Consider the following 22,906-nt stretch of genomic DNA (forward strand, 5'->3'; position numbering starts at 1 on the left):
TGACCTTTGTGCCAATAAAGTGTTGCTGAGAAACACATTACCACCATCAGTGGGAATCAGATATATCTTATTTCCATGGGAACTGGTAAAAACCCTCATGGTCCTTGCTTCGTGCAACAATAGATCCAGATGATTTGAATTACTCAAACTGATAAGATAAGATAAGATAAGATAAGATAAGATAAGATAAGATAACTCTTTATTGTCATTGCACAGTCATACATGGTACAGTAGTACAATGAAATTGGAAAAACTGTCCTACGTCGGCACTACATATAACACAACACGACACGATATGACACATCACAACGTAACAAACAACACAACACAGTATATTAACTTAGTATAAAAAAGAAGAATAAGTGTATGTGTATTGCACACTGTTATTATTGCACATTAATTATTATTGCACCTTGTTATAAATATAAATATTATTGTTATCGTTTTAAACATTGTTACCGCCCCCCTAAAAAGTCCAGGGAGGTATCCAGTCAGGTCAGCTATTTACATTGATCAGGGCTATTGCCCTGTTGTAAAAGCTGTCCTTGAGTCTATTTGTTCGGGACCTCAGCAGCCTGAACCTCCTGCCAGACGGCAGCAGCTTAAACACCTGGTGTCCTGGGTGTGTGCAGTCCCGTAGGATGCCCTCTTGAGACAGCGAGTGCTGTACAGGTCCTTCAGGGAGGGAAGAGGATGTCCAATGATTTTTTGGGCCATGTTGATGACCCTCTGGAGTGCCTTTCTGTCTGCTGTGGTGCAGCTGGAGAACCACACACCGATGCAATATGTCAGCACACTTTCAATGGAGCAGCGGTAGAAGACGGTCAGCAGCTCCTTCTTCAGGTCCATTTTTCTGAGGATTCTCAGAAAGTGGAGACGCTGTTGGGCCTTCTTTAAGACCGCAGAGGTGTTAGAGCTCCATTGGAGGTCTGTGTCTATGTGCACACCCAGAAACTTGAAACTGGAGACCCTTTCCACGCACTCCCCGTTGATGCTGACAGGCTGCAGCTCGGACTTCCTCCTTCTGAAGTCAACTACCAGTTCTTTTGTTTTGGTGGTATTGAGGTCCAGGTTGTTGTCTGCACACCAATCTGACAGCCTCTGAACTTCAGCTCTGTATGCAGTCTCATCTCCCCCAGAGATGAGCCCCACCACGGTGGTATCATCTGCAAACTTGATGACTGTGTTGTCTGGGTGGGAACTAACACAGTCATGTGTGTACAGAGTGTACAGTAGGGGACTCAGTACACAGCCTTGTGGAGAGCCGGTGTTGAGGCTGAGGGCTGAGGAAAGATGAGGCCCCACTCTAACTCTCTGTACACGGTCTGAGAGGAAGTCTCTGATCCAGCGGCAGGTGGTAGAAGGAAGTCCAATTTCCAGCAGTTTATCTATTAGTCTGTCCGGGAGTATCGTATTGAAAGCAGAGCTAAAGTCAACAAAGAGCAGCCTGGCGTAACGGCCCTGCACTTCCAGGTGAGAGATGGTGGTGTGGAGCGTTGTAGCAATGGCATCTTCAGTTGATCTGTTAGCTCTGTATGCAAACTGGAGCGGGTCGAGTGTGGGTGGCAGGCAGGACATGATGTGACGTCGGACCAGTTTCTCAAAGCACTTCATTATAACAGGTGTTAGAGCAACTGGTCGGTAGTCGTTGAGGCTGCTAATGTTAGTACGCTTTGGCAGTGGGACAACTGTGGCTGACTTTAGGCACGGCGGGATGCAGGACTGGGATGATGCACATAGTCGGTGTTATAAGGTACAGACAGACATATCTGTTCTTTCTAAATCTGCTTTATTGATCCAAGTTTGAGTTGCTGTTCTGAACCCATTTTTACATCTATCTCAGATAGTCATTAAAGGTAAGTCTCAATGTCAGACCTGTCATTGAAGTTTTCTTCTTCACAGAACAGACTGTACCATCAAGGTGTTTGTTTGTTTTTTACATCTAACACTTTTTTTTACTTTTTTTTTTTTTTTACTTTTATGGGACAGGGATAGCTCAGTAGGTAGAGTGGTTGCCCCGTGATCGGAAGGTTGGGGGTTCGACTCCACTGAACAGCTACCCTGAGGTACCCCTGAGCAAGGTACCGTCTCTACACGCTGCTCCCCGGGCGCTGCATTGGTGGCTGCCCACTGCTTCACTGGGTGAATGGGTTAAATGCAGGGGAGTAATTTCCCTGCGGGGACTAACACATTATAAAAAGTTAAAAAAAAAAGACTGTACCATCAAGGTGTTTTTTGTTTTTTTTACATCTAACACTGCATCCATCTGTTCATCCATCCACGTTTTCATTGTATATTTGCAAAGCGAATGAGAGAAGTTCCAGATAGAGCTCTGTGCAAACTGCCTTTTGTGTTTTTTATGATGTTTATAGGTTAGAGTTGGTGCTGAAATATGGAACAGAAATGATTTAAATATAGAGCATTATACAGAAAATAATCAGATCTTTTAGAAACTTTTAGTAAATCACAAACAAACACGATCCTATCAGTTAATCTGTTGAAGTCATATGTAAGTGTTGTGACATGACAAGGATGGTCTCTGAGACATGAAATCATCAAATGCCAGCAGATTATCTCTGCTTCCCAGCCACCTCCTCCAGCTTTTAATCACTAAGGCGTGACAACAGCAATCCCATAAGAAAAAGAATCACAAGCTTTCACATTTAGTTCCTTTCAAGCAAACTTGGTATATGAAGACACATAGCAGCAGTCCAGTCGCAAGTGCATTGTTATCAAATGAAGCATCAAAACTCTGTCTTCCAAAATCAGCTTTACAGTGATCAGGGATTTATTATATTAAGAATAAATAATAGCACTTTTTAAACAGGATTCCTTTCTGGCTTTTCTATGTCTGCCATTTTCTGTGTTTATCTGTGGCTCTGTTCTATCTCTCTGGAAAACCAGCAGCATGTTGCTTCTGTTTGCTCCAGAATCTCCAGTTTATCTACAAAACCCAAACCTCAGCCTCAGTGTAGTGTTCCCATCCATCCTCTAATACCTAACATAAACAAGCATGTTTTCTCTCTGAATAACCCTTTTCAATTCATTCTTCACCTCAAACAGCAGGGGAAATACATTTCCATTATTCCCCCGCTCGTCCCTGTTCAGCAGTGCTTCATTGTGCTCGCTGTAATGTGACTGTAATCTGCTGCTGTGTATGAATGGGGCTTTATCAGAGTGGGGGAAAGTGTCTTCTTACAGGTTGTGTTGCACTGGGTATTGAGCTCATTAAATGCTCTCTAATTCACTCTCTTCTGCCGTCGTCCGCGGCTCCGTGGCACCATTCAATTATTATTCAAATGGAAGCGAATGCACTCGACGGAAGCCTGCCGAGACGCCGCAGTTTTTGTGACTGAGACCGAGCGCTGCTTAAGGTTGTGCTTGAAAAAGTTGAAAATCAAAAATGCATTTTGTGTTCAGCGGCTGTGACGTGGCTCACAGACCCGTGAACGGTGAAGGCCTCCAGAGGAGGAATTTAGTCCCCAGTAACTGCTCCATTGTTTATTTAGGCTGAGTGAATGTTAAAGGTCCCATGAAACGGCTTTCACATCATACTCTTCAGTCACCATTTGGTGTGATGTACCAAGACACGGCGTGCTGGGGGAGAGACTTGGAGTCCAAAGAGATTTTAGTATTGTGAATGTATAAATTTTAAAGCAGCTGTAATGCTTTTTCTCTCAAATTAAAATGTAAAAAAACATCTGTCTATCAAAAGTGACTTTGGTCGGGAGTTCTCGACTTCAGGAGAATATCCCTCAGCCGTCACCTAGAGCTGTCAAGTTGGGCTTTGCCATCAAGGAATTAAAAGCAGTTTGGATATGACTATTGAGGACAGGCAAGTGCTTGGAGCGTCTGTGTTGAGACTGATAAAGTGTTGAGCCTGAGTCTTGACACAGCTCTTGTTTCAGGAGTGGCACCTCACGACTACCCCACATATCTACTACAGAAGCATCCCATTATGTAGGCAGGCAGGCAGGCTGGCGACGTGAACACCCAAGTTTGTGAGTGCAGTAACTCGAGAATGAACTGGCGCAGGAGTTTCAAATTGATACCATAGGAGCATCTACTAAAAATCTCATACAAGTTCAAATCTCTGTGACCTCACCCTCAAGGTCAGAGGTCAAGCTATCTAAAAACAAGGCAATTATCAGGGAACCGTGAAAGATGCTGAAAGCAATGGAAAGAAATAGTATACCTTAGTTCTGTACCATTCATTCTTCCAGGACACTTGCATGTCCATCTGAAGTGCAGGGCTACAACTCCACTCTACACTGAATATGTATGGGGGAAATGAATGAGAAATGTACTTACACAACACAGCTTTATTCACCTTGAAGGACCCCTGCCGTTGAGGTCATTGTTGGGATTTAGATCAATTTCTTGCATATAACAGCTGATTAAAGAAGATAAGACAAACAGTAGTTATCAGTAAGATACAGATACAGACCTCCGCCTTTGATACTGTGGACCATCATATTCTGCTACATAGGCTGAGACACTGGGTGGGTATATCAGGGGCTGCTTTGGACTGGTTTGAATCCTATTTGCATGAACGATCCTTTTCTGTGGCTACCTCTAGTTCCTCTTCTACTTTTCTTGCCTATGGTGTGCCACAAGGTTCAGTTTTGGGGCCTTTATTGTTCTTGCTGTATTTACTTCCTCTTCAACACTTATTGAGCACTTTTAAGGACATTTCGTATCACTGCTATGCAGATGATATTCAGTTATATATCTCCTTTAAGCCCCATGATGTTTCCAAGCTACAGATTTTGCATAAGTGCATAGACTCCATTAGAGGTTGGATGGCTGGAAACTTTCTTCAACTAAATGAGGAGAAGACTGAAGTCTTTGTGCTCCTAAAAATTTTGTATCTAGTGTTATGAAAAACTTGGGTCCACTTGCTACATTTGCCAAACCGTCTATCAGGAGCCTTGGTGTTACTATTGACTCAGATCTGACTTTGGATGCTCATGTAAAATCTTTGGTTCGCTCCTGTTTTTATCACTTGAGAAACATTGCTAAGCTGAGTCCCATTGTATCGCGCTCCGAATTAGAAATTGTCATTCATGCATTTGTTTCATCTCGTCTGGATTATTGTAATTCTTTGTTTACTTGTTTATGTAAAGCCTCTTTGGAGCATCTGCAAGTTGTTCAGAACGCTGCTGCAAAGCTTCTGACCAAGTCCTCCAAGTTTTCCCATGTCACACCCCTGCTGATTCAGCTGCACTGGCTCCCTGTTAAATTCAGAATCCACTTTAAGGTTTTGACCTTGACTTTCAGGGCTCTGCATGGACAAGCACCAATATATATAAGTGAACTTTTACATCCATACATTCCCAGCAGGTGCCTGAGGTCATGTGACCAGGGCTTGCTTGCTGTCCAACACACGAGGCTGAAAACAAAAGGCGACAAAGCTTTTGTAACTGTGGCCCCCAGATTGTGGAACTCTCTCCCTTTGAGCCTGAGATCTGTGGACTCCGTGGTTGCTTTTAAAAAACAGCTAAAAACCCATCTTTTTAAACTTGCTTTTGGTTGAATTTTTATTTTTAGGTTTTAGCTTCTGTGAAGCACTCTGTGGTTTTTATCTTGAAAGGTGCTATATAAATACAATTTTACTTACTTTTACTTACTTACAAACATTTTGTCATCATGTGAAAGCTGCACTTGTGGTGCACTGGTGAGCACAGTTGCCTCACAAGCAAAGATTTGAATCTCCTGGTTAGAGGGAGGCGTCCTGTGTGAAGTTTCCATGTTCTTCCCTTGGTTTGGGCACTTCAGCTTCTTCCCCGAGTCCAAAGAAATGCTTGTTAGGTTAAGTTGTTATTCCAAATTGTCCAAGCATGTGAGGTAGAGTGTATAAAATATAGCACTGTATGAATATACTTGATGTTTAAATGTGACTTATAGTCATTTTGAATCAGTACGGTTTGAAATGCACTTTATAAGCACAGTCCAGTTCATTTTTAAAAGTATCACTGGTGTTGGTATTGAAAAAAAAGAACTGCCATACCTCTCTTTCTTACCTTTTTCAACTTGTTTCCACAGATGATCATAAGTTCAGTGAGGCCATAGCCATTCTGTTCACCTGGATCGACAGAGGCGAAGTCAACCGCCGCACCGCCAATCACTTCTACTCTATGATCCAGTCGGCCAACAGCCACGTTAGACGACTGATGAGTGAGAAAGCTCAGCATGAAGAGGAGTTGGAGCGTGCCAAAGAGGCCTTCAAGAATGCCCTGCTGGCTATATTAAATCAGTGTAAGGACGCTTTCATATTTTACACACTTAAAGACGTACTGAAAAAACTTCCAGACAAAGGACGTCTCACGTGAGAAGTTTTTGCCGTTGTAAGTGTAAGCTGTACAGGTAAGTTCAACCAGTGGTTTTCTCTTCACACTGCAGGTAGCAAGTTTCATTCTGTTTCACCAGTTTTAAGAGAACCATGAACTAGAGACAATCATATGATTGGATAACAGCCATCAATCAACTGCACCTTCAGTTTAATCAGTTAAGTCAATCGATTCATGTAGGATGTTTAAACACATAAGACTTTGGCTAAAGTGCTGTATATTAAGCACCTGAGACTGAACAGTACTACTTTTTTAGGTGAAAACCAGTTAATAGATATCCACTTTTGACCTCGTGCCACCACGTGTGCCGTCAGTGTGAGCTTACTCCTGATTGCAGTCTCTCACACTGCTGCAGGGTGTGGTGCAGTGGCAGATTACGGTGGTGCAGACCATGAAGCCATTTTCACCACATCCATTTCAAAGCCCGTCTTGATGCAAGTCATTTACTCTGTGAGCATCTCGGCCCAGTCTCCATGACAACACTCCCCGATCTCTCTCACCATCAGCTCCATTATCTTCGGCGCGCTGTGCAGTGGTGATTAGGTCAGTCGCACAGAGGTTTCAGAGTCAGTAGCATGAGTGCGCCCTGACCTTTTCACAGGCTGCCTTCAAAAAATGCCAACACACACACTGAGTGATAACCACAGCTGCTCTGTTACTGCATGCTAATGCTACTCTGAAACAGCACTGGTTAAATAGCACCCATTCACTGACACTTAGCTAAGTCTGCAATTAAAGCTGCATTAGGTGAATTTTGACCACTAGAAGGCAGTGTATTTACAAAAACACGATAATCACTTGTTGTGTCCAGCAGCAACAGACACAACCACTGAAATGGAAAGGAATCCATGTCCACCTGATGTCGTACATTTGCTCTAGTTTTATCTCAGTTTTGGTCTTCACCACCTCCCAAGGAAAGTATGTGTATAACACAACCCTTAACTCCTCCACTGTTACCAGGTAACATACATAACAGTAACTTTACCTTCTAATTCCTAGAATCCTATCTCCTAGAAGGAGTTAACCTGAAACAGTTAACCAAGTGAACTTGTATGTTAATTGAAACCTATTTTAATAATAGCTAAGGCTGATCATCTGCTAATATGTAATGCTTTTAAGATTTCTGACACTCAGATACGATCTAAACATCGCCAATGAGAGAAGTATGTGAAATAAAGTGTGCAAAGGTAATATATTTCACATGAGCAGCAAGAAGTATGCACAGAACCAAAACTAGGAGCTGAAAGGGTCAAAAATATCACTTAATGCACATTTAATCCGATGTTACGTTCAGAAAAAGGCATATTTGGCGTCGTTTCACGGTTCGTGTTCATTTGTAAATAAGGTGAGTGAGAAAATGGACAGTTTTACTGTTTTTGTCTTTTTGCCAGTAGTTCTTCTGTGATATGTGAAAAGGCTAAATCTGACATTGGTATAGGTTCATTCAGGTTTGGCAAAGTAAAGTTATGTCGTTACTGGAAGTGTTTGGCCACAAATCAAATGTCAGAGCAACAGAAAAAATGCAAGGCAGCATATTCATGCAGAATGGAAGTGTGTCTCTTCTGATTGGATGTTACAAAGTTATAGACAATCCTCCCCAATCATCCAGTAATTTCTTGCACACAGATTGATCCCATTATAGCTTCTCCTTAACATTAAACATGTAATATCCCATGTGACATGTCTACATTTCTGATGGAGTCTAAAATTCACAGTCCATTCTGGATAAATGTTGCCTTTGTCAGTCCAGTGGGAAGTGAAGCTGCAGGTGATGAGATGTAAGTACAGAGCACTGGCCAGGAGAGAGACCTGCTCATCACATGACACACATTTTAGATGAATTCTTTTAAACTTTTAGAGGATGGTTCTGGTTTAGCTTTTCCTATTTGACATGCATTTGTCTGTAAAGGCTGTGCTAATACATATTTCCTCACCACCTCCGAGATTCAAGGAAACAAGGACTCATGCAAAACATTCTCCAGCTGCCAGTCTAAGAGTCTCCCGCAGCTTTACAGACAGCCCTGAAAATTGCATATTAGCTTGTGCACGTGTGTGAAGATATGGATAGCTTCCCATGAATCAAATGGCACAGAGAAGATAAACACTGCTTGATGTTTATTGACCAGCACTACAGCTGGATGACAAAGACTCCAGTTGTGGCTAATTGCTCTGCAAGTTGACTGAAGCATGATCAACTGCGGTTAATTATCCAACACAATCGTAACTTGTTCTCTCAGCCATGACAGTAATTTCGGCCCATAGTGGCTCCAGGAATGTGGCCAGGAGCCGGTGTTTGTTGCCAGTGGGACACATGCATGGTAGCTTTTTTATATCATGTGGAAAGCATCCACATGTCAGACACTTTTCTTCAGCTGAAAGTGAAACAAAGTCTGCAGGACGCCAGTGTTGATAGGCACTGCAAGGGATCACGCCTTTTAGCAGACACATGCATTTTCCATCTGGTCTTGTGTTTTGCATCCAGCCAGTTGCCTTGGATTTAGATCTCTATGTGGTCACCCTTAACAGCCATTCCAGGCTGTTCCGTCAGACTAAGACAAGCTTTTGAAATCACTCATGTAAAAACATGTTTGCAAACAATAGGTAAAAAAAGCAAAGGCACTCTGAGACTTGAGGTATGATGATGAGAACCGTTTAACCCTCTCAGGCTCAAAGTCCTGCAGTGGTACTTCTGAGTAAAAAAAAACTCATAAAATATGTATGTGGGTTAATCAGGTTTTAACTGTTGCAAATCTGCAACGCCTGCCTTGAGAGGGTTAATATTTAACCATTATATCGCAAGCCTCAGAGTGCCTTGGATTGTTCGTGTGGTTTGCAGTCTTTATACTGAGCACTGTTGTTCACTGAGTAGAATCTTTAAAAAAAAAAAAACACTTTTTCATAAAGCTCAACTGCACTCCAGATTTTTCCTTTTTTTTTCCTTTTTAAAAAAAAAAGAGGTTTATTTGGAAAGCTGTACAAGACTCATGCTGCTTGGATAGAAGATTAAAGCCACCTGCCTAACACTACGTAGGTCCCCATCACATCACCAAAACAGCTCAGACTCATCAGGGCTGTGATACAGAACCTCAGGGGGATCCCGCTGTGGCTCGCACAGGATTACAGCAGCTGAACCTTTGTGTTCTGCTTGTTTTAGAGAAGGACCTCCATGAAGCAGGCTAGCTCCAGTGAATCTGGAGCAATTTCTCTCAAGGTCCCAATCCAGGTTGTGAAAATCTCAAAGTATTCCTTCCTTGGCACATTGTCCTGCCGGGAAAGGCAGCTGACATTTGGGAGGGCAATTGCTGTGGTTGGACTGGTCGGTCCGCAACAATAGCAGACGTTATGTTTCAAGGTAACAGCAGAACACTGTACTGAAATAATCAGTGTTATTCACTTTAGTTTAATTAGCATGCCCGAGTTCTTGTTTCCAACAATCTCTTACATGAAGGTGGAGGATAAAAATTCAGTGCATTTAGAGCATTTTGTTTTTCATCTTTCTCATGGCAAAGAAGATTTTTATTCAGTCTTCATCTTTAAGCATAACTCTCTGTTAATTTACTCCAAAGTCATGTAATAATAAGACTTGAATGGTTTTTTTTATTTATTTTGAAATTTATTCCTATTTATTCTTCAGATAAAAGTCTTTCTTTAAAGGAGCACTTTACTCCAAGTACAGTCATCCTGTCATCATCTGCTCACTGAGTCAGGAGTTCAAAAGTATAAATTGGAATCCAGTAAAGTAATATTTGAGATTTTGCATGAAGGCAATTGTGGCTGATTTTGATTAGTTTTTCTTATTGCTTTCTGAAATATGGTAGCATTTCATCTGAGCCCTTGATAGCAGTGAGGAACATCTATGGAAGCTGTTTGGACTGATATGAAACAACCAAGAGGAAAAAAAAAAATCATTTGATAAAGACAAATAGAGCGTAAACCTTCCTGGAGGTTGACTTGAGCAAATGATGTCACAGACTTCAGTTTTGGAGTAAACTGTTCCTTTAACACGAAAGACCTTTGTGGCCTGCCGCTTGTGGTCGGTGCATGTCCACGGTCTCTCCTCTGTCTGCTGTACGAGCCTCAGTCAGTGCTACAACGCTACATAAACGGCTTGTTTTGTCTTGACCCTCCCTCCTCTTCCTCTTCCTCCTCCCCGTTCACCCCAAAGTCGAGCAGATCACCGCCGTTTTCACCGCTGCCACCCGGCAAAAGGCATGGGACCATTTCTCAAAAGCACAGCGCAAGAACATAGACATTTGGCGCAAGCAGTGTGAGGTTGGTATACCTTTGTTTGTTTTTTTCTGTTTTCTCCTCCCACCCTGGCTCACTGCTTTCTTCTCTGCTGTCATTTTTGAGTCCCCAGGAGAGAACTGGCTGATTGACACACAGTCCCGTAGGATTTGTTGTATTCAGTGTCTGGGTTGTTGTTTTGCTGGATGCTTCGCCCTCACAGACAGACAGACGGGCAGACAGCAGCCTCTGATCGCCCGGGCCTCCCTTTATCCCTGCAGCCCCAATGTAAAGCAAAGATCTGATGCCTCCTCGAAAGTGTGAGACGCTGCTATGGCAACACTGCTTTCCAGGGTTAAGTCTCAAATCAATTATTTATCCCAAGTCAAATCTAGAAAACAAGTACGAAGACGAGAATGCTGCACGCGAAAGAGGGAAGACCCGTTCACACGGCAGCACCACAGAGGATTCAGACGTGGAGCAGCCTGTTGGCGCACGTGGAGGTTGTGGGTTTGTTGTTCTGTGGGGGTGAGGGGGTTGAATACACAAACTTAGAATGCAGAAATGGAAAGTGATCGAAGGAAGGATAAAAGTGAAATGTACTTGAATTTGTGTATTTTATTTCAAATCACAAAGGGTCAAAGGGAGTATGTGTTTTTTGTTAGTTTTTGTGTTTTGGCTCCAGCACACAATTTCAAATGATGATTTCTAAGCATTTCCAAGCTTTGAGATTGCACATTCAGGTGTTAGAGTGGGTCGTCTACCTATCAGAAGGTTGGTGGGTGGATCCCTGGCTCCTCTTGTCCATCTGTCAAAGTATCCCTGTGCAAGATATTGAACCCTGAGTTTCCCCTGATGCATCTATCGGCAAGTGAGCACGTGTGAATATTATGCACATGTGCTTAGATAGAGATAAAAGCACTGTATGAATGTGAGTGAGTGGGTGAATTGTAGTACTTAAATTGAATAGACAGGTGCCATGTAAGTGCCAGTGCCTTTGCCAATATTTTATTTTTGAGACCTAAAATAAAACCTAAGACTAACACCAAAAGGAGCTGAAAACAAAGCAAAGTCCAATAAATGACCTAAAGGATAAAAAGCACTTCACTGTCGGAAGCTTTCACTCCACTGGTTTGATGAACACTTCAGATCCTTGTGCAGTCATATGGAAACTTTGCTGGCATTGATACATAAAGCAGAAAAAAAAACAACTTCTATTATACTTTTTTGTTTGTTTGTTTTGTCTTTTCATTTGAGCGTGAACTAGAGATATTTTATTTACATCATCTTGTCTTTATTAACCAACACTAATTGAACCAGTCTCACCCTGTGAGAGCTAGGTTAGGCTCCAGTCCCCCGCTACCCTGAACTTGGTAAACGGAAGATGGATGGATGAATAGGCGGATGGATGGATGTACGGATGGATGGCTGGATGGCTGGATGAATAGGCGGATGGATGGCTGGATAGGCAGATGGATGCATGGATGGATGCTGTGATTTGGTCCAGGTTGAAAAGCGAATAATGAAAGGCATCCTCTTAGCATGTTTGTATTCTTTCATTTGTCTTTATTTTGGTATTTTATATTTTGGGTAGCCAAAGCGAAAACTGTATGACACACAAGGGTCTTGACTGAGGCATTGGTGTCACCACAGTTAATATTCTGGGTAAGAGGTATTGAATTCCACAGGCTCTCATTCATCTATAGTAAGATTCAGTCCCCTTGTGAGATCTTCCTTTAATGGCTACCGTTCATGGTAAGTCTATATGAATCCATATTTCTACAACAACAGGAGTGTCTCTGCTAACTGTTCGGAAGCAGGCTGCACATTTTTCCTCAGTGAAGATGGATATTATTCTGTTAGGAAATGGTCTGTGAAATCACAGCCCACAAATGAAAAGCTAATGAATATGGGCGAAAATGGCAGAGATCTGATTCACAGGCAACTTCTGCAGAAGTGAAAGATAATACGACACGCAGGCAAAAGGCTCTCAGTCTATTACATCTCGTGCGTATGTGCTTCGCTTGATGAATGATTAGTTCATGAAAGCAATGGGAATGATGACAATGGAGCTGGGAGGTAGGCCGCAAAATGTTTTTATTGCAACAATGTGACGGCTGAGTTGCCACCATAAACTGGATGTAGCCACCACGGTGCCACGCATCAGTGCAGCCAAAATCCAATTTTAACCCTTTCCGATATCTGAATGGACGCTTTGTGGTAAAAAATTCAGTTCACTTCAATTCAAATCAATTCAAGGCACTTAATATAGTAAAGACCCTACAATAATACAGAGAAGGAAACCCCAACAACCATATGACCCCTTCTGAGCAAGCGTTTTGGCAACAGTGGGAAGGAGAAACTCCCTTTTAAGGAGGAAACAGGATAGATGGCCTCCCCTCCCCCTCCAGCAGACCCTGGATCTGCTAGAGGGGGAGGGGCAACCATCTGCCTGGTTGGGGGTGAGGGGAGGAGGACAGGACAAAGACATGCTGGGGAAGAGAGCCACAGATTAAATTCACCCACAGTTGTTATTGAATGACATTCATTTGTATTATTGCCGGTTAACAACAACATACTGTTGTAATAATTAAAGTATAAAATAATATAAAACAAAGTGGTATAATTGACACTGGCTGTTCTGTGCTGTAAAAAGCATGTTAAACTCAGAGAACCAATAAAACAACAGGATACATGAGTGACTGAGTGAGCTACACATCGAGAATGCTAGACATAGCCTCACACTTAAAATAGGAAAAGCACACACACTCTTATTTATTAGAGTATGTCTTTATTGGGTGGTTTGTTTTTTTATCCTGGTTTTATTGTGAATTTAAAGCCCAAAGGAAGTGCATCAAACTACACCAGCTCAAAGTTTGGAAGTGTTTCAGTGCATAAAAGAAGCTTCTTATAACTTCAGAGGTGGCTGCGAGTTTGTTTTAAAGTTTTCTTTAGCATCAAAGCAATCTGTTTGTACATCTGTGGCTGAAAGGCAGATGCATAGAACTGTAACCATGGAACAGAGAAGAATGCATTGAGTTGACACAGATAACTTCTAAGAATGTTTGGAAACCTTTTAGACCGCAAACACAGCCTTTCTTCCCCAACTTGTTACAAATACGACACTTGTAACGGCATGCGTGTGATGTAATTGCTAACAGGACATCCCATTTCTTCACGAGTGAGCTGAGGACCGCTGTTGCTCTGTGTCTCTGCTGGCTGTAATGTTTTAGGAGCTGAGGAACGCCCACAGCGAAGAGATCATGGGCATCAGACGGGAAGAGGAGATGGAGATGTCGGATGACGAGTCGGATGAAAGTCCTTGCAAGAAGATGCGCACTGAGGAAAATGGTAATAATATCACCTTTCAAATCACACATTAAATGACTAAAGGTGTGAATTTGAGGCCTCCGGCTAGAGATGATGATGGATGATGAAAACGTGCCAATTTTTTCCCCTGATTCTCTGTCACTCCTGTTTGTGCTTTGCTTTGTCTCAGCCACACGCAAAAGTGTGAACACTGAAAGTAAAATTGTTTTTTTCTGAGATTAATTCTGTCTTTGAGACGTCCAGATTCTAGAAACACCTTTTTTTTCACTGGTCCCCCGATTTGGTGCTCTGCTCGCAAGAGCTCCTCAGGATCTTTGAGTTTATGTGATTTAGACAAGCTGGTTTATTTGTGTGGCACTTTAACCAATAAAAAGTCACAAACTCTTGTGCAGCAAACAGAATAGCTCAAGCTGGGTTTACTCGAACACGTGTAAAGGCAGTTTTTATTTAAACCAGCCTTTAAAAAGAAATTTCTGACAAGAGACTTTGCAGCCTGTGCAGCATTAAATCTGCTGTTCATATAACTCTTCAATTATAAAAACAAACCAAAGCAGGATAAAGTTGTGGGGACATCACTGATGTGGACCCTGAATGAGATGCTCATGTTCATTTCTTCTTTTTTTTAACAACACAAGGCCTTTCCATTGTTTGTTTCTCTCTCCTTTTTGTCTTTCTCATCCACTTGTTTCTTATTTTCCTACTCTCATCTCCTCCCTTTCCTCCCTCACCTTTCCGGATCCCGCCTTTCTTCCCTCTCTCCTCCCGCAGGAGTGTGTGATCAGACTCAGGCCTCTCTGAAGGAGGAGAACGACTCCCTGCGCTGGCAGCTGGACGCCTACAGGAACGAGGTGGAGCTCCTGAGGAAGGAGCAGAGCAGAGCCAGCCGCCCAGAAGACGATCACTCGCACACACACCCTCACAGCCCAGAGGCTCAGATCCAGCTGCTGCAGCAGAGCATGCACAGCATGCAGCAGGTTTGTTTGTCTGCCTGCACATCACATTTTCATGGTTCTCAGAAGTGACTATAATCCTTTTAATCGTACTTTTAGCTTAGGAAATCCCTCTGATCTCTGCTGATAGTCAAACTTTACATAACTTTGAGTCACACCTTTCTTTCTCGCTGCTGCTTCTGCAGATTCTTCATTAAATGTTCCACGGCAACCATCTAAATCAGGCCTCCGGGGCAGATGCTCTCTATTTGTATTTTTTAAGAAAAAAGAAGGAAACTATTCGTTAGGCAGGTAAACAATTTATTTTCTTACTAACAAAAACTGCTTTTCTTAATTTGAGCAGTTACAGGTTACAGATCCTCTTGATAATCGGCAAATACAGATTTTAGATGATATTTTACTTGAATTCTGCTTTTGGGAGAAACCACAGTAGTGCGGCTCAAATTTCATCTGAAATGTTTGCTCCTGCTCGTCCCCTTCCACCTCCTCCTTTGCCTTCTCTTCCAACACCTTTTATGTGCAGTCGTCCTCCTCTGCCTCTCACATTGTTTCCATCCACATCAGCCCTTCCTGGCTGTACACTCTGAACCAGCATACAATCACATCATTATCCAACAAGTGCAAACAATTATGAGTTACATCTGCTCTCTAACCATGTTTAACTTCTGCCAACTGTGATTACTGTTAAGCATCAACATTGAAAACATGTTTAGTGTTTTATAAAAACAGTAAATAAATCATGAAAGGTTTTGCTAAAAGAATGATTGATTCAATAAACGGGTATAGGAATTTGTTTTGTTTTGGGTTTTTTTGGGGGGGGGTTGGTTAAGATTTCAGAGGAATCTTAACACAGATAGGTATAACAGTGCAAGGACTAGATGGTAGTGAAGCTTGACCAACCATCCAAAGCATCGGACAACAGGAGAGAACAAGAGAGGCTGGACGAAGGTGTCGAACTCCAAGCTGTGATCCATCACAGCTGATTTAAATGTCAGATTACCTTCTCAACATGTCTTGAAGTTCTCCAGAGGCCTTGTAATGAGCTAATCATGTGATTCAGGTGTGTTGACCCCGGGTGATATCTAAAACCTGCAGGATACCGGCTTTCGAGGCCTGGAGTTCAACACCCCTGGTTTAGCAGATGGTAGTTAGATCTGTTATGATGTATGGCATACACTGTATGCTCTGGAGATGATGGCACTGACTAAAAAATGTAGGTCGCAGAACTAAAAATGTTAAGATTTTCATTGTGGGACAGGATTAGAAGTGAGTACATCAGAAGGACAGCTTAAGTATGGAAACAAAGTCAGGGACTCAAGGCTGAGATGGTTTGGATATGTGCAGAGGAGGGGTGCTAGATATTCTGGCCAAAGGATGCTGAAGATGGAGCTGGTGGAGGGTGACAAAGGAGGATGCTCAGGATAGGGTGAGATGGATGCAGATCAACCACTGTTGTGACCTTTAAAGGAGCAGCTACAGAAGAGGATTAGGGCCACTGGGAGAAAAAAGTGGGCATGTCTTTTTTTTTTTCTTCTTCTCCAGAATTCTGAGGGGAAAAAGTCAGAATTCTGACCTTTTTTTTTCTCAGAATTCTGCTGATACAGACCAGCTACTTTTGTAAAATCTGAGGAATGTGTCTTTAAAAATGACTTGAATAATGAAACCCATGAGCTCAAGTCTTTTTAGTGTTTGCAAGAAAGCATTTTTTTTTTTGATCAGAAAAGAGCAGGAAGCGTAGCATACACAAGCAAACACAGAAAAACCAACAACCAAACAGTGTTTTCCTTTGCTGAGTTCTCCCACTATTCCTCACTTTACTTTTTTCATGGAGCACAGTAAGCTGTGTCGGAGCACGCAGCTCGTTTGCCACGAGTTAGCCTGATTAAACTTGACTTCCTGTCTTTCTCAATCTAAACTGACAGCACTGATAAAATGAGGCACATTGGAGACAACCACCATCATATAGACACACACGCACACACTGCCCTGCTGGCTCATTGTAAATGTGCTGCTTACTTGACTTCTTAGCAGTGTGAGGGGAAACTCACACTGCTATCGCTTCTCATTTGTCATTTTTTTATTCCCCCTCAGTGCAGATGATCAGCTGTGACAAACAAAATAAGTGCTTTGCTTCATATACTTCATCACAGCGTTAAGATGACATCGCATCATGCAAAAAATATGAACGCGTACACGATGAATGAAACAGTCAGTTCATTTAAATAATAAACATCTTATTGTGATAAAAAGACTAAAATCAGAATAAAAGTGGCTTCAGCACTAGGAGAATAATAAGATGACAAAGTGTTGAGTGTAGGTAAAGGGAGCAGGCAGATAAAAACCTCTCACAACACTCACTGACAGCTGCAGCCTCAAGTCAAAGTTCTGTTTTCTCATCTTCTAAGACATGAAGCAAGACGTCCTACAGCTTCTTGGCATCTTGGCTTTCTTTTATTTAGTAGAAGTAAACATCATTTCCTTTTTCCTCCATGTTCAAATTAATGACTTTAACCAGCAAACCTTCAGCAACTGAAAAACAAGCTAATGTTAACCTGAAACTCTCTGAAGTCATCCTGGAAATGCAGAGCTGTGAACAGTAAAGTCACAAAACAGTTTCTCCTGCAGTAAGACTGCACATCTAAATATGTCCTGATGCCAGTTTTAGTTTTCAGATTTATTTACATGGCGCCAAATAACAACAGCAGTCGTCTCACAGAAGCCAGAAATTTACTCTATAGCAGGGATGTCAATTCATTTTTCACTGGGGGTCACATAAAGCGAACTTTGACCAGTAAAACTCCCTCCTCTGTCTGTGTAAAGAACTTTAACTGCACATTTTTATCCCTGAGATATATTGATGTAAAAACAAGCAGTGCAATTTCAACAGTATGTCTCAATATTTCTACACGATAAAGAGATCCTGCTGTGGTAAATGAAAGGCGTCTGTCAGCTTTGGGCTTAAACTGTAAGACATAAATGTAAAAAACTACAGAAAGCACTCTGGTACCTCATTGGCCAGACTGCACTGTAATTATGCAACAGAAAATTCAATAATCACTTTTTATTTTTTTTACTGTGGACACAGCCTCTACAGTAGACAGTAGAAAAATGTGAAATATATTTAAAAGTCCAAAATTGATGGTTTCCATTACATTTTCCAGCAGCGTCTATTCTTTAACAGGGTGATTCTGGCCCCTGGGCCTTATGTTTGACCACTGCATTTTGAGCTGCACAGCTGCAACTCAGTTGGAAATGTGAGAGCCAGGTGCTTGGTAGGCACTCAGACCCCTTGAACTTAAAGTTTTCCATTAACTTTTTCTCCCATAAAGATGACATTTGATGACCTCCCCAGTACCTCTAAATAACAAGATTTGACACCGCAATATATATCAGCCCCAATATATATTGCGGTGTCAAATCTTGTTATTTAGAGGTACCTGGGAGGTACCTGTGATTATTAAATTGATATTGTTAAGTTAAATGTGTATCTGTGATTGTCTTCCAGCAACTTCTGAACCTACAAGAGAAGCTATCGAGCAAGGAAACTGAGCTGGAGCAGGCAAGAGAAGAGCACCGCTACCTGGAGGGGGAGGTACTCAGCCTCAGAGACAAGGTGTGCGCCAATTAGTAGTCACCCTCCATTACTGGCAACCAAATTTAAAGTAGTCATCCATCCATCCATCCATGCATCCATCCTCCCTCTTCTCCTTATCTTAATCAGGGCTGCAGTTAAAGTAATTTTTAGAAAATAAAGTAGTAAGACGTTCCAGGGACATGATGATGTACAACTCTGTTACGCTTGACTGGATTCCTTTTGTTTGGACTCCTTATAGTCAGCCCTGTGTCTACATAGCAATGACCAGACATGTTTGTCTTTTTCAGGCTTAATGCCATTAAGTCCTTTGACTGCTTCACACTTTTTTTAATCAGGTATTTCACACAGAACACAGCAGTAATCCAGCAAGAACACCGCTGTAGCGTTCAGTCTTCATGTTCTCATGAAGTGCATTTTCCGGTCTCTCTGTTGTGGCTCTTTCATGTGCGGTATACTGAAAAAGCACGCTGCAACACACACAGAAGCTTAAATTCATGGAGGGGATGAAGGGGGTTGGAAGGACATGAGTGCTGCTATGGCAACAGCCCCGCCAGGATGTTATTCTGCGGTCTCAAGCTGAGAGGTGACTGGCCAAGATGGCATGTGTGTGGTTTATAAATACCTGCGGACCAAGTGTTAGAAACTGCAAAATACTCTCTGCGTATTACCCATTAGAAATTATAAATATCGATTTATTTATTTATTTACAGCGAAAGTAACGTTACAGTATTTATTCCTCTGCTAAAGGCCTTTCACTGACAGTAAATCATCCACACACTGCATCTTGTGTGATTATTATTATTATGTGTCAGACAAGTAAGCAAAACCTGGTTTAGTGTACTTACTAACCGCTATCTGCTAGCTAAGCATTGACAGCTCACAACAAACACCGAAGAACTGAACCGTGGGACTCCTGAATGTAACACAGAGCACACAACGCTGGAGTTAATGATGCTTCACCTTTAGTGGGGCAGGTGCACCTTCACACCACTGCCTCGCTCACCCCTTCACAATAATTCCCTCTCACAGCAGTTCTGTTTGGACATATATGTGAAACCACAGCATTCCAAGTGTAACGTCTAGAGGTTTTGAGAACTGGACTTCAGTCAGTTTCACTTTCACTCTCATCTCATAGCAACAGTATATGTCAAGGTCAACAGTCTGAGATATGGGGAGGTGTAAGGCTGAGCCATTAATACCAGATTTTTGTGGCTGCTTCAACTTATTTGAAACATCTCCAGAAACACAGAAATGTTTATTTGGTACTCACAAGAAGGATGAACTATGAACGACCAAAGAAACTCAGTCGGATCTGTGGTGGCATCGAATCAGCTGCTTTGATGTTCTCGCCTCATCTTTTCTGACTGTTGGCTTGACTGACCCCCACACTCACCTGACCTAAATCCAATGGAACACCTATTATTTTTGTGGTATTGAGATCTGAGATTTCAAAGTGTTCCTTTAAATTTTTTGAGCAGTGTATGTATAGACAAACGAATTTATTTTGGCTATCCGTTGGTTCTTTGCCACATCCCACAGCAACATTACTGCAGGCTGACCTAAGACTTCATAGATGCATACATTCTGCAGGAATAAAAGGGCTGTCAGGGGGAACAGAGGAGGTCTGGGGGAGGAGGAGACACACTTTTTATGTAGTGATTTCACTGCCAAGTTTTACAGACGCTTCACATAGATGAATCCAGTCCGTAGGCAGAGGTGAACAAGCCCGGTCAGAGGTAACAGCACGTAAATCAGCTGCTCATCTGTACTTCAGCTCGCACCTGTATACCACAGGAGCTTTTGTGGGGGAAGTTTTTGAGACAATCCAAATGAAGTAGGTGCTTCAGGTGCTTCATACCTGAGGAACAGTGACAGCCTGGATTGCCCAAACCTCTTTAGAGTTCACACGAGGAGCAGGAAGAGTCTGAAACAGTGGCAGCTGCATGGCTAATGCAGTTTTTGGGAGATACTTTGTTTACACTGCATATCTCTTGCACAGACATTATGCTGGACTCACACAAACCGCAAATTAATCACCTAGCCCACATTATCCTCACATACTTTTCCCATGCACATGAGTTGTGTCCCTTTTAGAGCATCAAATCTCCAAAACATGACTGACTTTTGCCCAGAAACTGTTGAGTAAAAGCAGCTGGCTGAAGGTAAGAGAGCTCACGCGGTCATTGTGCGGTTTTGGCTGCAGTAATGAGAAGAAGGTTGCCGGGCTCTGCTGATGAGTGCTCTGTGATGGATAACTGGCAGCGCAGAGTCGAAGCAGCTGTAGGTTATGTTGCGTGTTTGAAGGAGGCAGATACGATGGCGTTGTGCCGGGGATGTAGAAGTGTCTTTAGTCATATTTTATACTTAGAAAACAGAAGGTTTCAAATCAAGGACTGTATTAATAACAGATGATTGTGGGTGTAAATCGCTACCTTTAACTTCTTTTACTGGTCTTTGCTGGAAACTGGGGACCACAGTCTGCTCCATATCGCTGTTTTTCATCTGTCACTACTTATTACGGTCAATTTAAATGCCCCCTTTTAAAATTTTTACTTATTTTCTCTGAGGTTTTTTTTAGCTTTTGTACTTATCTAGCCCATTTAACAGTCCACTGCTGAGTGGGTTACTTTCTGGATGATAAAGTTAGAAGAACGTGGGAAGAGGAGGGAGTTAGATGAGAGGAAACATCGGCCAAGTCTCTGTGGCAGCTCTCTGTAAAGCCTTCCATAACGCCTAATGACCAGTTTGCCATGTCTCTGTTTGTGCACGATAAATACATTTATAATTCTCAAACAGCTATCAGCACAGTGTTTCTTCAGAGTATCCATATAATGGTCTCACAGTCTGCACATTTCCAGCCTGTCCTTCTAACAGACCCATCTATAAAAGAGCAGAAAAAACAGACTCTTTGTTACAAATGTTTTTTCTTCACTGCGACTCATCAAACACTTTCTGTTTTCTCTCTGTGTGTCTCTGCAGCTGCTGAGCAGTAATGGGGAGACTGTGGAAGGGACCAACGGCGAGCTCCATGAAAAGGTAAAAATTGAAGCCTGAGCTGAAGTCGACTGGCAGAAAAATAACTGACAGTTTTTGTTTTTTTGTTTTTTAAAAACAACATTTTTGTCAGGTTGTCAAGCCAAACATGGCCCCGTTCAACAGTTTGAAAAGTAGAGATTTGATGCTTGTGTTTGTGATTCACACAATATCAGCACACTTTTTTTTAAAAAAAAATGTAAAGACCCAAACAAAGGAAACAGTTGATGAGAGTGAAACATGAGTGAAATCAGGAGAGGTTACAGTCTGTTATTTTGGTCCTCAGCTGTCTCTCACAGCACTTTGTTGCTTCTCAGTGACCCAGTATGTACACATTTACACACAGTGTCTGTATACTGCACATGTCATGGGAGATGGACTATTAGCCTCAAAGCTGCTGAAGTGCACACTGATTGAAGTCAGGAGGACACGGACATTTGTATCATGCTACTCTGAGTCGATCTGGACCTCCTGAGTGCAACACTGTGATGCCTTTTATTAAATGATGAGGTTTTGCTTGGGTTTTGTGTGCTCTTTGTGTGTTGCAAATATATAGTGCTGATGTCAATGAGATCCAACAAATGTTTCAACAGAAAGCCAGTGGCATTGTTCCTCGTGCTTTTTGGATTAATGTAGAATATATGAACTGATTTAGGATAAATGATTTAGATATTTTCTGAAAGCATAAAGGCAGATGGGAAAACGTTGGGCCACCCAGCAGCTTCTGTTCTCTCAGTTTGCCCCTTGCAAATGCGTAATTGTTAATACCGCGCCAAAAACTATTCAACAAAACACATTCAGTTCTGGACACAACACAAATGCAAAATGCTAACTCATTTCCGGGTGTTTCCCAGCCCTCTGTTATCAGCTCCATGTAGTAATTGGTAGTTAAAGTGTATTTGTACCCTTATGTTTTGGCTCTTTTGTCATACACATGTGTTTTCACAGGGGATCAACGGGTGTGTTCCTTCTCTGTACCACAGCAGAGACCGGAGGACCGAGCTTATCACAAGAGGAGTCATCACTTCAGAAAAAGAGGCTCTGCTTCTTGGTAAATGCTTCTTACTATTACTGGCTGTCAGTTTAGCTATATAACACATGGCTGAAACCAGAGGCGGAGCCAGACATTTGAAACACCCGGGGCTTAGCCCTAAAGGGTAGTATGCATGTGGGATGGGGGTAGAAATGACTGAAAGATTAATAGGCTCTGTTTTGAGTTTTGTTCAAAAAAGAATGACTTCATATAGGAAAAAAATATATCACATATGCAGGACACCTTAAACTAGTTTTTTTTAATTAAGCAGCAAGGCAGAACAAAGTCGGGGCTGTATCAAGACACAGGGACTAAACCCCAATTCAACCAGACCCAGAACTGATCCAGAATTAAAACAGGACTACAACAGTTCAAAATCAGGACTACT

General features: G+C 42.1%; 1 protein-coding gene across 3 annotated transcripts in view; it reads left to right on the top strand.

The window, feature by feature from the left end:
• Positions 1–22,906, top strand: part of enox1 (ecto-NOX disulfide-thiol exchanger 1) — a 144,954-nt gene that overhangs the window by 112,274 nt on the left and 9,774 nt on the right. For all 3 annotated transcript variants that reach the window (XM_085249109.1, XM_085249110.1, XM_085249108.1), the window contains exons 8-14: positions 6,046–6,258; positions 10,516–10,622; positions 13,811–13,928; positions 14,676–14,881; positions 18,363–18,470; positions 21,432–21,488; positions 22,434–22,536. In XM_085249109.1, the coding sequence (XP_085105235.1) occupies positions 6,046–6,258; positions 10,516–10,622; positions 13,811–13,928; positions 14,676–14,881; positions 18,363–18,470; positions 21,432–21,488; positions 22,434–22,536 (912 nt within the window). The remainder of the gene's footprint in view (positions 1–6,045; positions 6,259–10,515; positions 10,623–13,810; positions 13,929–14,675; positions 14,882–18,362; positions 18,471–21,431; positions 21,489–22,433; positions 22,537–22,906) is intronic.

This window comes from Mchenga conophoros, linkage group LG16 (genome assembly GCF_057382185.1).
Source record: "Mchenga conophoros isolate Kocher_MC1m ecotype Shallow Benthic linkage group LG16, M_conophoros_male_GT1.1, whole genome shotgun sequence".
Lineage (NCBI taxonomy): Eukaryota > Metazoa > Chordata > Actinopteri > Cichliformes > Cichlidae > Mchenga > Mchenga conophoros.